The sequence below is a fragment of the Dromaius novaehollandiae genome, chromosome 8 (genome assembly GCF_036370855.1).
Source record: "Dromaius novaehollandiae isolate bDroNov1 chromosome 8, bDroNov1.hap1, whole genome shotgun sequence".
NCBI classification, from domain to species: domain Eukaryota; kingdom Metazoa; phylum Chordata; class Aves; order Casuariiformes; family Dromaiidae; genus Dromaius; species Dromaius novaehollandiae.
Window position 1 is genome coordinate 28,631,775 of NC_088105.1, and position 18,546 is coordinate 28,650,320.

At 36.0% G+C, this 18,546-nt stretch overlaps 1 protein-coding gene across 1 annotated transcript in view; it reads right to left on the reverse strand.

Moving 5' to 3' along the window:
• Positions 1-18,546, reverse strand: part of AK5 (adenylate kinase 5) — a 106,844-nt gene that overhangs the window by 24,209 nt on the left and 64,089 nt on the right. Inside the window, exons 9-10 of the mRNA XM_064516067.1 lie at positions 2,957-2,999; positions 1,775-1,819 (exon numbers count right to left, since the gene is read on the reverse strand). Of these exons, the coding sequence (XP_064372137.1) occupies positions 1,775-1,819; positions 2,957-2,999 (88 nt within the window). The remainder of the gene's footprint in view (positions 1-1,774; positions 1,820-2,956; positions 3,000-18,546) is intronic.

Below are 18,546 nucleotides of genomic sequence, written 5' to 3' on the forward strand. Positions count from 1 at the left end.
TAATCTTCTTTTGAATTTGACTTTCCAAATCAAATAAACTTAACTTGTTTTTGCTTCTTATACTACCCTGCTGCCCTCTGTCTTATATTTGACTTGCTCATTCTATATCTCTGCTTTCCTGTCTGGATAAAACGTTTATGTTGTTGCTTAATTAATCTACCTTGACTGTTATTCCAATTAATTCCTACATTAGCTCTAATGTAAATCTTTGCTAATTAGGTTTTTTTTTTCCTTCCCTTTTTGGAGAACTTTCAAGGGAAATTAGCAGGGGAGGGAGCTGTCTGGTTTTTTTTCCCCCCCTTTTCTTATAAACACTATCTCGATTTGTCAGCTACAGCAGATGGTGTATTTATTTCAATTATTTTGTAAACTATTTCTTCAAACGCACATCTTCAGACATCTAGTTTCAAAAACCTCTTTACAAGCATCTTATTATTTCTTCATGAATACATCTGTGTCATGAGTAAATACATTCCTTACCACACTTGACATGGAGAAAGCTTTTCCTGTTCAAGCACCTAGAGAGGGCATGCTCCATCTTCTCTGCCTCGGGTTTAGTCACAGGTATGAAGGGCAGAACAGTTCTAGTTCTGGCCCCTTTTTCTCACCTGTCCATTGAGATGGAGTACCTGGCTATCACGAATTTGAGGTGCTTTTTTCAAGCTTGCATTGTCTTGGACAACTTTAAGAAGGAGCAAAAGAAAGTTTATCTTTTGCCCTTGTACAATTTGCAGTGAGGAAACTTCATCTCCCAACTGATTATGAAAAACTACTTTACTGCCTACGCAAATGGTATGTGTTTGACTAGCGTGTATGCTGTTAAACCTGGAGTGCACAAGGATCCCATACTGATTCAGGCAGATCTACCTGCCTGAAAAGGCAGCAAGGAAAAAGAGCTTATGGCCACTGAAACATAGCACCAGCAAGAAATCTTCCCTGCAGAATTTTTCTATGCTCCTATAAAGCATTTAATAGAAAGTCTGAGATGGATTTAATAGCACAAATACATTCGGAAGAGGTGAGGTTTAAGTATTAAGACAGAAGATGACTGATGGATAATTTCTAAAATTTTATATAAGGAAATTAAAATCCACTCCTTAAAAATGAAGAAACAGTAAATGGTGAAAAATATGCCTTAGCATGGACAATGTAAAAGGCAAAGTTCCTTGAGCTTCTTTACACTTTTTTTTAATCTAGCTGTTTGTAGAAACCTAAACATAATTTCCCAGTAAGATATCTGAGGCAGAGAGAATGAAAATTTGTCATTGCAACAAACAGCAGGAAGATCTACTCCAGTAAATGCAGAATTACAGTTTGTTTAAAGATTGAGAATTAATTATTATGTAATTTTCCTTTAAGAGAAGTCTCCAGTGAACTGTTCAGAAATCCAGTTTACTTTTTGAAATCTATCACATACAACGTAGGTCCTCAATAAACTGAGTGTGCTTGTATTTGGTACAAGACAGGATGAGCAAGAAGTAGTATAGCGCATAAGCATGCTATCTCTTCGTACATTTTTTCTGATGTCTCTTGAACTCTGAATAAAACTTCCATTCATTTATGACTAATTTCAGAAGTCATGTTTTCTCTTAGGAAAAGAATGCACAAAATAATGTATATGTACATGTTTGTGTATCTATCCTTAGGCCATAGGAAATTTACTGCTCTTGCTCTATACTGTAAAGTCATTCAGAAAAACTCTGCTTGATACAAAAGCATACTAAACAACATGTGGATTTTCAATTGGAGCAGTTATATCAAGATTCCTGCTTACCAACTACAAAAACGATGTTTGATTTCCTCAGATCTTCTGCAAAATCTAAAATGAAAATAAAAATACTTTAGTTAGCAACAGCTACTTGTTTTAATCTTTTCTACCTTTCACGCTATGTTGAATAATATTCCTGCAAGGTCATCTGTGTGGGCTTTTTTCTTCCGTTTTTTAAACTAGACTTACTTTCTGCTAATGCTTTGCATTTCAAAAGGAACTGTTATCCACAAACTTATGTATGTTGCAGCTTTGTAGTTGTCATTGCAGATGTGATAAAAATATTTTACTTGAAAATAAGACCTTGTATATGCACATCAGTTTAAAAAAATAAATAAATTCAATAAAAAATGAGAAGCAGATGCATCTTGATGTAATAACATCTCCTGAGCTATTACGTTTTTCTCTGAATAGACAATTGGATTAAAATAGATACAGAAGTGTGGTCAGATTCCATTAAGATTTTATATTCAGTGCACTACACAAGAGATGTTGTCTTAAATTCACCTGAATCTTAATTTCAGCCATATTATATCTCAACTGAAATCCAGGTATGACTGTTGTTTTTAGCACCAAAACTACTGTGCTTACTAAAGCTGTGCCTTTTACTGAAGTTATATTAAAAAAAAAAAAATCCTTCTAGTCTGAGTTCCAGTTGTTGTCCTGATTATGTTATACCAATATAAAACGATATCCTGCAATGTCTGAGCCTGCTTGCATTTTATTATGGCTTTGACTTTACCACTTACAACATACACTCATTAACTACACATAATTTTCTTTTTTATTATGTGGTACATATATAGTGAAATTTGTAGATGTTTCTAATATCATTAAGTGTAAAACCTGTTCATTAATCCTTAAATTTCTCATAGAATCTTAGCAGCTCATACTTTCCAACAAGCTTTTCATAATTACCAATTTCTGAAACCACCTACCAGATTTAGTGCTGATTAATAGTAACATTTTTCTAATAATTTTGGATCCACTGGCCCAAACAGTACAGAAATATCCCTTTATATGCCTCAATGTATGTTCAGAGAATTCACATGAAAAAATACAGCTTGACACAACCTTCACATTATGAATAATCTGGATTCAGTTTACCTTCTATGTAATTATTTACATATAAGTGGAATCAAAGGTTTCAAAATTAAAATGCAAGTTTATACCAAAAATGAAACTTACCTCCTGTGTTCTCATAACAAGAAAAACTTGACTGGTCTTCCTCCTGTTAATTAAGCAATTGATAAATTGAATTTTTTTTGCATAGTTTGCATTTCTTCTTATATATGTTTATTTGCATGTCTTAGTATCTTCTCCATCTTCTAACCTCTCAATTTTAATATATCTTGAGATATGGCTAACAGTGTCACAGGAACACTGTTAATATTGTTTCACTCTGCAGAACATAAGAATGGAGAACCTAAGATAATATGAGATGATTAACTGGGCCATACTATTATTGTGAGGAACAGCTTTGTCTGCTTTAGTTTCCAGCTGTACAGTACTAGAGTCTTATATAGGCAGTGAGTGTGCATGTTGAATTGCTTCCAAAGTAAATGTGGAATGATAAACTGTTAACAGTGGAAAGGTAACATCACAGTAAATTCTAGCAGTGAACTACAATAGAAAGATGAAATTAGTCTTTGGCCTAAAGCAATCTGAATTTGTTGACCTTTAGAATGCAATGCAAGCTAAAAATTGTTATGAGGGCTGCTGATTTTCTAACAGAGATTACACCAGGGAAATGGGGCACTTGATTTGTTGTTGGGGTTTTTTTTGTTTTTTCCCTTGATGCTTTGCCATTTAGAATTATTTTGTCATGTACTGTATAGTATTACAAACTAAGAATTATGAATACTGGTCAGCAAGAGGGTCAGAGCAGGAATTCTTTGCTGATTTATAAATAAGAATTATACATATGCTGGACATAGTCCAAGTTACATAGTGTCAAAACATTCAGGTCATCAGTGCTTTAATGTGTTCTATAAAACATCTATAACAGCATTGAGAGTAACACGTGCACATTATATGAGTAATATCAGTACATTAAACTAGTCCTCCCAAAATAAATACACAGCTATAGTTCAATACTAGCATATGGCTATCAAACTTTGGACTTCTGTTTCAGTATGCTGTCAGCAATAGTCATGGTTAGAAATGTGTATTGCTATATGAATAGATTAAGTGAAATGAACAACAGTGGCGAATAGAATGGGTAAACTACTGGCTACTCAAATTTGTAAGGCTCTTGCACTACACCTGCAGGTTTCTCATTATGTTCCCATTATCACTGAAATACAAGTACTCTTGATTACAGACTCAAGTACCACTACACTGACTAGATAGAAGACTTTCATTTTTTTGATTCATAGTATTTCTCAGCCTATTACACTGTAGTAGTAGGACTGACATCTTAAAAAAAAAAAAAAAAAGCAATTGAATTTGCAAGTTTTGCAGGAGAGTATTTCAGGAGAAGTTATTTGAAAATCAGAGATTAATTTCTCCCCTACAACTCACGTGACATTTTTAATCCTGCATGTGTGAGGGTATGCATTTGGTTGTGGGGTTGGCTTTTTTTTTGATGCCATAATATAATATACCTTTTGACCCTGCAAAAGATGTGTTATATATTAGAGGCCTGATTTTTAGATTCTGTTTCTTATCATGCTTTTGAAGGTTTATGAATGCAAATCACTTTAGGAACAAAATGTAAGTTTAAGGTAAGGTTTCTTTCAAAAATCATGATCACATTCACAAATATACATTATGTTCAAATGAAAGCAGCATTACTTCTACCCTTTCAAATGATGCTCTTTGTTATCCCCTATAACTGAAGAATAAAATTGCATCAGCAACCCTGGTGGGCTGCTCAGAGCAGCAAGTGATAATAAAGAGAAGTTTAAATCAGGAGCAGCTGTAACTTTTTAGAGCTGAAACATGTGAAAACTAGAGACAGAGGTGAAGCTAAATAAGCTATTGACATTTTTTATTTGACAAGCCATAGCCAGGTTCATATAAGGATGAAGTGTTGTGAAAGGCCATTAGAGTGAATTCTACTAATTACAATACCAAAGCAGGCAAACAGCAAATGTTACAGTGACATTGGCCAAAGCCCAGAACATCCAAATACACTATTTAATTTATATTTATACCTGCTCATTTTTCAGGTGCAGAAATATTCTTTCAAAAGAATTAATTTTTTTTCAGATTTATTTCACCATTTTAGAAAGCACTTCAGAATGTAGCTTCATGTGAAGGGCGTTACTGTCCCACTGAATGCATATGTCAAAATAAGTTTCTCATATTTCAGAGAATTTAAGTCATTCTACAAAACCTTTATTCACACAGAATTGAACAGCACCCAGTTACAACGAAAGATGTCCTGAAACCCTGGACTCTAGGGAAGCTGTGAAAAGTATCAGGAGGAGTAAATTAGAAAACTGGGACTACAACAAATCTGGTTTTGATGCTAAGGTATTTCTACATGGTTTTCACTATTCTATTTCTAAACTGTACTAAGAACCATTTCCCTTCACCCCTTTCCTTCCATCCCCCCAGAAGTACAGCCAGCTTCTCTGTTGATCTGGGTGAAGAGCTGGACAGTGATTTAGCAGCAGAACAGCTGCTGTATTCTTGGGACAGCTTCCATTTAGTTGACAGTGAGGTGAAGATAATATTAATCTTACAGCTAATCAGCTCTGAAGAAAGTTGGGTAATCTCTACTTCAGCTACCTTTGAAGTCAGGTAACAGACCTACAAATATTGTCTGGAAACATGAATTAGTGGGGCACAGCTGATCATGTAGCTGACCAATAAATCTAAACAGGACACAAAAATGATACAGCACGAGATTCTTTACAGCTGCCATCACAGTTGGAAAATACAGACTAACTACCTCTTCTTGTCATCTAACTGACTGTTAGTAAATAACTGCCTAGTAGAGGTACTTTATAGATTAATGAGTTTAACTTACTACCTATAATTGCTAGGATGTGAAGCAATTTTCATAATGAGATAAACTGACAGTAAGTCACAGCCTATCATAAGGAAATGATACAAAAGACTTTAGATCTTTGTGATTTATGCTAATAATGAATTGCAAGAAGTCATATCAGTTTAAAGAAAGCAATAAAATACAATAAATTTTTATCTAACAGAGGGGACATCTTTGTTAGGATTTAACTACCAGTGTCATGTAAATGTACGCTGCCTGATGAAGTGAGAACTCTTCTGTTAGCCATTCACATCCTCTGTCCTTGGTTGAGTTTTTTTTTTTTTTCTTTTGTAACGTGACAAAAAACCCTCTCTCTTAGCAGCTTGCTGTTGTTGCTTGAGTATTTCACTAAAATAGTGGTTAAAAGTATCTGATACATTCTTATTCAGATTTTCAACAGATATAAGAGTGTTTCTCCTAGAAATTTGATCATGGATTAAGGATAAAAGTGTTATATATTGAAAGTAGGCTAAGAAATAAAATTATGATTAAATATTCAGTTATCAACAGAACAAAGTGAGACAGTGAATTTCGTCAAAAAGTTGCAAGCAGTGCAGCAAAAAAAAAGGACAAAAGTTGCTTTGATTAGTTAAGGCTAAGGAGGATTATGGGGAGCTTTGGAGACACCTAACCAAGCCAACCAAAGGGACAATATAAAGCTTTATGCCAACAAACGTAATGAACTTTCAAGGGGAAGAAAGCACTTAATACAATGGATTCAGAACCCTGTAGCAACTGCATGAGCTTTAAAAAAAGAACTGAACATCTCCAAGTGAACCAATTCAGTGTGTATGTGTACTAAATACACAAGATATATAAGAAACTTTATGGCTATTTGCTACAGAGAATGTTTTTAAGAATTGGAGGTGTGGTCTCATGTACAGCTTGGTCATTCCTTTTTCTAAATATCACTATGTCCAAAGTATTTTTTTTAAGTGACCCTGATTAATTAGGGAGTGAAAGGCTTGCATGTGAAATATCTCGAAAAATGCAAAAGATGGGTGTTTATACTATTTTTCCCATGGTAAGAACAATTACAGTAATATGAATGAAGTGGCACATCGCTACAGAGGAATTACTGTTCCATAGAGAGTCAACTAATAGAACAATATTCAATGAAATAGACGCAGAACTTTTCAAAATCCCAAACAAACAAACAAACAAACATTAAATTCCAGGAGGAATTCAGCTGTGAATTAACAGCTAAAGGAAATCACTGAGGCCAAAAATATACTGTGATTAAGAAGAGGGACTGGGCATTTCTACATACCACCAGATCAAGTGCTAATCACTGCTGATGGCAAATACTAGAAAGAATATTCTGTCTCATGCTCCAGCAAGTAAACCAATCTATAATTATTACAGAACTGGTAATATTGAATTTCAAAGTGATTTAACATTTGGCTTCTTTTCACCCCTTCCTCTGAGAATGAAAAAAAGTGGCAGGACACTGAATAAGACAGATCTGGCTCTCAAGGCAATTTGTATGTTATTAGCTAAATATTTTCTGCAAACATAACTATCATACTGAGCAACGCCGGCAGTTCTGGGAGCAAATCACAAATATTTCAAAAACAGACGGTAACAAGACCAAAAATATTTCTGTATTGCCCTGGCAGTTATGAGCTTCAGTACTCCTAGGGCTTAATGGAAAAAGTTTTATTATGCAAAAGTTACTTAGGGGATAAAATGTGCAAGATTTTATTTTAATGAGCCACAAATAAGAGTCAGAACTGAGTGAATTGATTTTTAAATTGCTGAGGTCAAGCAGGATGTAAATCATCAGGTTAGAAAGTCTTCTTTCATAATTTGTTTTACTTTTCACTTGCTCTTTTTTTAGTTATTTTTCTAAAGAAAAGGTAGGCTAACATTGTACATGTTATTTTGTCACACTTATGGTGAGCTTAATATGCTTTTACTGGAAATACTCTCCTTTTACAAATCTCAATTTATTTAGTATAATCTCCTTTTTCAAATTCTAAATGTTATATGTTTGTTAGGTTTGTAAAAGGTAGATGAATCTCTTCTTGTTTACCAGATAATTAATTTTTCTTTCATGGCTGGTGTCAAGCACATTTTGATAGAAACTGGAATTCAATTAAAATGTGCAAAAACGTCACTTGAAAATAACTTACTTAAATACCACATCTAAGGTAACATTTGATATTCAAGGGAAATAAAAGTACATCATCTTTTCAGGAGCACTCTTCTATGCCTTTGACTTTGGCAGCTTGCAGTTTGTAAAATGGGGAAAAAATATATTTAACTATGTTTGTAAAGTCCTTGGAGGAAAAAAATTAAGATCATTCAGCACTTCTGCAATATATCAATGCACTTCAATCTAATTCAAAATCTGTAGCAGACTAAGAGAATAAAAGTGAATACATTCTGCTTCTGTATTCTACTGCTTATTTCCCTTGCTTCAGGAAACCCAATCCTTTTTTTTTCCCCCTTATTCTTTTCCTCTGCATTCTCTGCAGACTGAATTCCTCACCAGAGGACTTCATGACACTGAACTGAAAATGCAGCATGACTGTTACCTAAAATTACGCTCAATTTTAAGATTGAATTTGAGAATGTAAATATTCAAAGGAATATCTCAGGCACAAATTATTTAAATGAAGACTAAATGTTTCTCTGCCAAGAAAATATCTGCTGAGAGTTTAACTTAATGTTTAAGTAAAAAAAATGCAGCATATACAAATGTAACTTTAATACAGAATGACATAATGTATACAATAGAACGTATGGGAAAGAACTGACTGTAGTTTTATCATAGCGATCTCATCAGCATTCCTTGGATGCAGATGCAGGTATATAATCATTGCTTTCTCAGGATGCCATAGTAGTATATTTATCTCTTTGCCCTTGTTAGGTATGCAAAACACTTGTACTCCTGTAACATTTTATTTCTACAAAACATTACACTTTCACATGAATCTTCCCTGTACTTCTTTTGGGAATAGAGACAAGGGCATTATTTCCATGTTATCAGAGAGATAAGGTGATTTCTCCATGAGGGCACACTTCTCTATAGAAGCTGAGCCAGGTTTAAGACTTAGATTTCCACTTTCACTTTTTTAGCTTGTAATATATGTACTTTGAATTCTTATTCCTTAATAAAGTAGTATTAAATTAAATCTCAGATGCTTGCAGATGATGCTTCTACACCTAGTACCCTTCAAATAAACTTTAGTTGTCAATTAAATAAACTTCTCATTGATTAAGAATAGTTTAGGGAATCAAAACGCAGTATGAGATGTCAGTTAAGTATCTGTCATCTAGATACACAATTTATCTGTTTCAGCATAGTCCAGTGTGTCCCGGTCTGTATGGTTTTAGTTTGCAACTGAATTTAATAGGCACGTATCTAACTATGGAGGACAGTCTTTCAGACTAGATATATGCAGCCCCTACTTATAAAAACTAGGTACCACTGAGTGGTGTTCTTGCACATGCAGTAAGTATGTCTACATTCAGCCTGTGAAATGTAAAGACCCCAAGCAAGCGATAACCAGGCAAAGTTAAATATCGGAATGAAAATACTGTGGCTAGTCAAAGCTCAGCTGTGGAATCTGTCAGAGTCTTCTAAATTCCTGTTTTCTCTCTGTAAGAGCAAATGTTTGGTTTTGATGAGATACGCTGCATTAGTTGCAGGTTTTATGTAGGGGCAGTGGTCCCTGGGAAGGAATTTTATGAACCATACAGTTGCTTGCCATTAAATTTGATCTACAATTCAAATCACTTTTTTTAAGGCTGAGCCGCTTTCTGCAAGCTGAATTTTGAAGTATGCCCCTGGAAAGCAGGGGTTGCTCTGCCGTGGTCCAGAACTAATGAATATGTGTAAATAAGATAAGTTAAAGTGAACGAATGAATATGCTCAGACATCAAGGCTTTTCTTTCCCTGAAAGGCATATCTTCTTACACAGTTCATACCACTCAGCAGAATGGAGATATTGGTGTCAAAAAGCACTAACAGTAATTAAGATGAAAACAGTGTAACACTATTTATGGTGATTGATTGTTTGGAGTGCATAGAATCTGAAAGTGCAGATAATTTAAAAAAAACTAGTTTTGTAATTGCATCTACCAAACACTAATAGATTATTAGATGCCTATGATTCCCTTTTACTAGGGCTTCTATCAAAGACAAGATTCTATTTTTCTTTCAAATTAAATCATACTATCAGTTCTCAAAAGAGGACAAAGCAATAGCAATACAGAGATGGAAATTAAGTTATTTTTAACACCTATAAACCAAGATCATGTACATATGACTCATAAGGATATGCAAGTGGTTTTTTGTCTTGTTTTTTGAGATTTTTCTATTTTTGTCTCTTGATAGTATAAATGAGAGTACATATCATTAATTTAGAGGGGGAAAATTACAATCTCTGTTTGTTGTAGTGTGGGGGGTCATGTTTTCTGATAACTTCTGTAGCCGCTTAATGACTAAAAAATACACACGTGCTCACTAAGCAAGAAATCAAAGCAAGCCTTATTTATATCCATGTTGATTTGAAGACATTATCAAGCTAGAAAAAAATTAAAGAAATTAGCTTTTAAGGACAATCTTACTAATCAAGAGATGCAGTAAGAACACCCTTGTCAGCAGGGTGGAAGTTTTTTGCATGACCAGAGCAGCACAGGAGTGCTCTGGTAAATCAGACACTTCATTTGCAATTTGTATATTGGATCAAAAGGCTGGACTAGAGAGACCAGCATTATATCTGATTTGAAGAAGAACTGGTGTCTGTGGTGTTTTTTTCTTTTTTTTAGTATTGTTGTGGTTCGAAGACATTCTAGCCCTGAATAATATTTTGGACCCACTACAAGACTGCCTAAATGCCTATGAGAGAAACTGAAGTACATTATCTAATCCATATTTTCCATGCATAGTTATTATCTATTGTTCATTCTCAAATACTTTGGCACGTACAGTTCTGAGCTACTTATCAGTAATCTATTGTTATAAAATGCACCCACTGCCTACAAGATTCTCCACAGAAGTTATTACTATTTTTTCATTTAGGATTCCTCTTTTCTGTAAATCACCACCACTGCTTAAATGATTCTTCTCTGTGTGTAGTATTTACGCTGTGTGGTATAAATTCTCCCGGGGGCTTCATATTACATTAAGCCACTGCAGCAGAGAAGAGTGCAGCAGGGAACCTTACAATGCATTTCAACTGCAAATTTAAAGTGCTGCTTAGCTCCTGTGTTCAGATCACTAACGACAACGATAATGAAGGCATTCCTCAAATCATACACCACTGGCACTGTGCCTGCCCTCAACTATTACATTATTGCTTAACGTTGCCTTCTAAAGGCTGGAATTCAGTTGATTTTTTACTTGAGATGGAAAAGGCTTTTCTGCAGGCCAGTCTGAATTAAATTTCCAGTACGACTCTGGTGCAAAGATACAAATGCTTTGATAAGATTCAACTATAGTGGAATTCAGTAATTCCATCTTTTGGAAGAACTGAAAGTTCAAGAAGTGTTTTCCTCATATAAAACACTAATATGGACTGGGATTAGCCCGAAAATAAGGTGTGACAGGGTTTATTGTTATTTTTAAATGCAGGAAAGCATCAAAAGACTTTATGCATGGAAAGGTCTTATTTTAGTGTAACAATGTGGAAGAAGGACTACAGCACAGGGGGAACGTGAAGACACCAAATTCTGAGGCTGGGTTGACAATCATCAGAATGGAGGAAAAAATAAGTATCAACAGAAAAACAATGAGACAGAATGGAAAAGCTAAGACAGCGTGGGCAAAATCCAAACACAAATGATCAGCAGAAATGGAAAAGTGAAAAGCTCTTGAAAGTGAGCAACAGGTAGAACTGGTTCCTGGCTTGCAGACTCATATACAGTTCTCTCTAGCCTAAAGAAGGCTATGGCCCACTAAAAACAATATAAAGGAAAAGAAGGAGATTCAACTTGCAGGTTTAAGACTAACTAGGAATTCTGCAGATATTTATAACGTACCTAACTTTAAGCCTCTGCATTTGATTAATGAAGTACTAAGTAAGGAGCCTTTCTCACATAGCATCATGGTCTGGGGCTTTCAAGCCTCGTGTTCAAACTCCAAATTACCATAAATTCATTTTAAAAAGCCTCTCATTGAATCAGACAGTGCATTCCATAAGGTCACGTACTGTCTTTGTACATTTTCACACTGAGGTAGCACAGAGCAGTTCTAAGAGACCTAAAAATAATGATCCACTTTGAAAAGCAAAACTTTAAGGCTATGAAGCAAATCCACAAAGGCCAGGAATTCCAAGTGGCTGTGAGATTATAAACACCAAAGGAGTCAAGGGCAGAATGTAGCTTCCACTTGTAATCTCCTGGGCTTTCTAAGAACACTTAATTTTCTTTAAGATGCAAATATTCTTTTGTTTTATTTCATTCTTTAAGTATTTGTCCTCCATTAAGTATGTCTACAACTGGAACTATTCCCAGAAGTTTATCTCCTATCACTTACTCCCCTTCCAAGCTCTTTTTAATCCTAACCCAGTGTAACCCAGGGTATTGCAGCATTTGTCCAAGATTTTATACAGTAATGTGTTTGATATAAGTCTCTGTTCTTTAACTTATCAAGCATAATTTAGCACTGCAAGTGAAAAAAAGAGAAAGAGGTTTCATTTCAGGATGGCTTTGCAAGAATGAGTAGGTGCTGTTTCCTTGTGTGGCAGATAATCAGGTCTTGAGACACTGAGTACGGGCTGCTGGAATTGCTATGCCCTGATCACGACCACCGCTTACAAAAGGCAGACACACACACACTTTAACGCACACAATTGCAGCAGGGAGAAAGAGGGAGGAAATGTAGATCCAGGAAAGGCACCTAAGGGGAGCAGACCTTTTGAAGTATGTAAGTAGAGCATCACCTGAAAGATCCTGGCACAGAGGAGGCTGAGAATAGCGTGCTGTAAAATGAGGACAGCATGTGGCCTCAGATCCTATGATTTGCTGCCATTAAGATACAAGTTGATAGCGCTGCTCAAAGTTTAATGCTCAAAGACTTTCTCAGTGTAATTTTTGACCAAGCATGTTCTAGGTTTACCACCAAACCTGTTTGTTTTTATTACGTGACTCTATAACTGTCAACAAATAATTTCTGCGGTACTTACAAAGAATTTATCTAGTAAGATGGATTTTAATGATGAGAAGAAACATTCCACTGATCTCTCAAATAAATTATTGTGCAAACCAGGCCACTCCTCGTGCCCCTTGACCAGATTTTAAGCCCATATTAACTAGAGCTGATTGCACAATTATGGGATACATAACGAGGATAAAGACAGAAAATGGAAAACATATGGAGGGAGAGTGGTTACACAGTAACAAATACTAATCTTGGGAAAATATATAGAGGATTATTTTAAAGGGTTTGCACTGTACCAAAAAGAAGCCATCCCGGGCTGTGTGAATGGAACCTTTCCAAATCCCTGAGTAAGGTGCCTAAATCCAGGAGAGAGGTGGGATTTAAGATACACCTTTGCAATTCTTTATCAGCTTTAGGTGCAATGTGAAATGTTTTGATGTGGACCCTATACACCTCAAATGTGTGTGATGCCTGATATTCCCCATGAATTTTAGAGCTTCTGTGGGCTGTAAAACTAGACATGTAAAAGTCGGACACGGTAGAACTCGTAATTGTAGATGCAAAGTTGTATTTTGTGCATAATGGGATAAAGCCTCTAGTTTCCAGCAGAGAGACAAGCTAGGCTAAGGAAAGGAAAGGGGTATGCTATGCTGGTAATAGTGCCTAAAAAGATGAAGGTGAAATACTATAAATTATAACTCTTTGTTCTACAAGCACCTTCCACACAAGTCACAGAGAAGAGCTTCCTAAATTACTGCAAAAGTATTCAGTGGAGCATAAAGGCGGCACATCTTGAAGAACGATGCTGTGCTGCTGTTTAAATCCCCAGGAACTCGCATGAGCTCAGCCTCCCTGTAACAGAGCCCCTCCAAGGGAGAGCTGAAGTGCCCTGTACTGCCCACAACAGCCACAGACAGCAACTTCTGTGTCACAGGCAGGAAAGGAGAAATGGGATGCAAAGGTTTCAGCTAACCTTTGGCAACTCAGTCCCCCCTAATACATGTAACATTAGAAAGCGAAGTCAGATAATGTCTATGAAATAAGAGCAAACAACTCTTTCTGGAATTCCAAAGAAAATATGCAGAATGAGTCCATGGCAATTTTGTTCGCCCGTTTCACCATGATTTGCATGGGGAAACCAGAGCAGGAGGCTTTCTTTCAAAAGCCTTTACTACAGTGTACAATGGTGACTTTGAAACAGATAACTCTTCAAAACTTACAAAAATCATACAGAAGCACTGAAATACACTTGCTTTTGAGCTTATTAAGGGAGCACTGTGTAACAGGCAAACTGTAGTACTTTGTTTCTAGTCTGATTTTTTTTAGAGTTTAATAGGACAGTTCCCATGGCAACATGAACTGAACAGATTGTTCATTGACTTGGGTACATTTCTATTAAACATCTTTTCTCTGTAGTTAGGCCTGCCTCTCGAGCACTTTCATCTACTTGGATTAGTTTGCATTATCTCTTTTTGTCAAAACCCTTAAACTAGATTGGACTCCACCTTTCTGTGCACTTTAGCAAAAATGAACGTGAGGGGACAGAGCTTCACAATCCTTCCCCGAGTTACCTCAGGAGTCTCTTTTCTACCACATACTCCAGCTTTTATTCAGTTTCCTTGTACAACCAGAATCTGCAATTCAAAGTGATGCCATTGCCTATCAGTGAAAGAGAAACACACACTACAAATATGTTAAGGGTTACAAGCCCAGACAAAGCGCTTCTGGATACTCATGGTCATTTTACTAAGCTAAACCTGTAATAATTAATGCTGCATTACGCTTTTTTTTTTTTAACTAAAAGTTCCTTATGTTCTCAAGCAAAGAGAAAGTACACAATTAAAATATCATAGTATAATCTATGTCTGACCCAGCCTTCTCTTAAATAATTTAATCAGGGTTTGTCTGATTTTGAAAGGTAGCTTTAGAAGTCCCAATGAAAACTTCTCTTGCTAACAGAGATGTGCTAAATAAGTTCTTTGGATTGAACCTTCCAAATGCAGAGAAACCAGAGGCAAAACAATGTGAATAGCACAAAAGATAGATAGGAACTGGAGGAAAGTGGTCTTTGGTTCAATCCAGACAGCTTTAGTTAAATGAGGCTGTCAGTTTGTTGTTGCCCTCTACTTTAGGAATATTTTGGTTCTGCTTCTGTATTAAAAAGGCTTACAGGGACTTCTGATGGTCTACATTGAATATTTACCCTTTGAGTTTCAAGCTATAATAATCAGTCAGGCTGGAAATGTTGTTACAGTCTCGGTAGCAGTGGCGTCTGCTTTTCATCAGCTCACTTAAAGTTCCTCTTTCCTGCTCCTCTAAAGCCGAGCTTGTTATGTGTTCTGGGTGGGAAGTGACAGTGAGCTGCAAGAGGAATTGTCACCACACGGCAACAACTTTTAATCAAGAGCTTGTTTCCTCTCATTAGATGAGTGTAAATCTGTTTGAGGGCTTGCTTTCCTCCACTTCATTTTGGTTTTGCTTGCTGCTTTTCAAGTGAGCTGTCACATTTTCTAATTATAAAACATTCTGCACTTGCAGCAAAGATTGGGTTATGCAATTTGCTTAATTCAATAGATTGCTTGTCACTGCTGAACAGGAAACCTTGTATTCTCTTTCAGTCTTTTTTACATCTACTTTTCTCAGGTCTTTGACATACTTGGGCCAAATTAAAAAAAAAATGGCAATCTTGCCTTTGCATGTGCCATTTGCATCTTTAATTGCATTTATCTAATTGCATAAGTAAATCCGGTCTGAACACTGGGGCAGGGAAATACCTCAGTTGTGAATTGGTAATGTCCTCTGAGGCACAAAAATGTGTTTGCATGTTTTGCAGATATAAAATATACCCTGAAAATAAAGATTAGATGAGGCTAAGTATTTTTTAAGGTTTTTACTTGAAGTTTACCTGCTGTTTATTACCTTTATTATCACATTTCCCAAATTTTAAAGGTATCTATTTTTATTGCTACTTCTATGAGGACTGTTTTTCTTTAATTAGTCTAAATATTCCTCAGACTGGCTAGAGTTGTCTTGAAAGCCTTGTTTTCACAAGGAAATAATTGGATGCTCTTTTGTTCTGGAAGTCTTTGATAGGATTCAGTGATGCCAATTTTTTAACGCTCCCTTTTGGCCTGAAAGCACTTGAAATAAGCCAAATGGTAGGTTGCCAATTTAAAAATCCAATTCTTAAAGATAAAACTTGTCTGAACTCTGGAATCAAGTGGCATTATATTGACAGCCTCTCTGGCAAAGCCAAGAAATTGAATAGCAAGTATAAATGAACACAGAGAGCAGTGAAAACCTGTATCATGTTTGAGAGCCTTCCAGCAACAAAAGACAATCCTTACTAAACCAAACAGGCACTAGTCATGAAAGTGAATTCTGCAAATTGAGAGTATTCTATAAAATACATTTATTTCCTCTGTCAGAAGATACCCTGTTGCACTCAAAAATGAGTGTCTTAGTTCAGTATAGGTGTCTTAGTACAGTATAGGTGGAAATACCTGAAACTTATTAGCTTATTGTGCTTTGTGTTTTTCAATCATGTCATGACTCTCTAAAAAGTCTGTAGAGAATGCTACCAAGGGAAATTTTGGCCGATTCTTCCACAGAACATTCTGAGAGAGAGGCACTGTTAGAGGCAATTATATCTGACAGTTAAAGATCTGAACAGGAATGGAAAAATAATTCTTAGCAATTGAGGAAATTCCCCCCCCCCAAAAAAACTCCAACTCCAAAGTGCATATTTCCCTCTTGTTTTTCAGTGTTGTGCAGACTTAGACTTTCAGTGCAGATTTAGTGATGACAAGTGTTCTAGCTCTGAAGCATTCGTGCATAACCAGTTGAAAACGATTAATTGAATTGTACATCCATTTATAATATGTGTAACACAAAGCTCAAGTCTTTTCTGAATTATGTTTTAATTGGATCTACCCTTCCAGGAAAGCCAGATCTTAGCCTACGTTAGTGTTGCTTTGCACTGTTTTGATGGTATGTACAAAGTGTTTCTTAAAGCAACTTTGCTATATTTTGGAGAACTTCTGGGCGATGTGATGACTACAGTAATAGTTGGAACAACACCACTTGTTCTCCTTGTTACTGCCTGCCAGTAACAGAGGTTATTCTGGGAGAAGTGTGGTATGTCTGAAGAACCCTGATAATTCTTCACCGGCTTAGTTTACACTGGTGATTTTCCTGGCTCGTTCCAAGTATGAGTAAATGCAAAGGTATCTGTGTACGTCCGTTTCAGCTGTGCCAAGTGCTACTCATCCCCAGCTGCGGCTTTGTCTTCAGTGAAAACAACATGCTCTGTACTTCTGTAACCTCCAACTCCTCTTGTTCAGTGGCTACCAAGATGTTCTGCTAAAATTCAACCATTTTAGCAGCTCAGCTGTGTAAGGTTGCTTAGAAACCAGCCTTCTTCTCCCCCACATTCTCATGACAGATTTCCTATGCAATAACATCACTGCATGACACATTTGTATCCAGACATGCATTCCCTTTCCACTTGAGATTCTCAGCGTAAAGGTGGTTGGTGCTTCACACAATTCGTAAACAACATGCGGTAAATCACGGGGGTATTAAATCACTGCCACAGTCAGAATGAGCTCAAGTATTGAATGCAAGCAATTCTTCACTCCTGCATTTAGTTATTGATCTTTTCTGCTTGAGAGTAATTTCTGACATCATTGTTTTTCAGACAGTACCTAGATGGTATTATAAGTGCATGCTAATCTTCTCTTCTCTGCTTTTGTATGCAATACTCACTTGTATCATTCCAAAATTTAAACAGTAAGTGCTTTTGGTTGCAATTGCTTTCTCCTTCATATTTTCTTTATATTTGTATAAAATATCTCACACAAACTGGGTTTGAAAATATTAATAATAGAAATGTTTACATTTTTTAAAATTTCACCAGTAAGCGTTGATGATGTCTACTTGCAGCTGAAGACAGCCACTGTCAGCCACTTCATATTTAATCTCTTTATGACTGAACAGTTTTTAGTACTGTTTTTACTTAATTTCTCCTTCTCTGTTTGATAACAATGTTGCACTCTTGCCAAAATGGCAATGTGTTGCTCTGGCAAAATAACAGGAAAAGCTAACCACTACATCTGGCAGAAGAAATATTTGCTACTGATAAAGACAATAAGGACCCATCTTAGTCTTCTCCATTTAACTTCATGCAAGAACCAAATGCATCCTACTTCAAACCTAGAGTCAGTGCTTTTATGGACTGTGCAATGTACCATCAATGAACCATACAGTTTGAAAGTACAAATCAGTATAATTTCCACATATTTCTTTCTGTTAATATTATTCTGTAATTAAAACTTTGTGTGCATATTATTTTAACAGCATTTCAAGCACTGTGAACGAAAAGTGTAATTTCTTCAGTGTTCGTACTCTGCCAAAAGTACGTATTTCTGTCATTAGAAATGCAAAATTCAGTATCAGCATAATCCAAACACAATTTACATTACACTCTGCTTTACAGCATGTGAAAGAGCTGCTCCCTGCACTGAGACCACAATTCTGTACAGTCAAGACAAAGATGAAAAGAAACTTAGGAGAATTTCCTAGGGTAGAGAGTGTTTTAAGAAGGATTTATGAAAGAATGGGATTTAAAATGGAATTACGAGACAGAGGTGAGCTGTCTGCTTGACA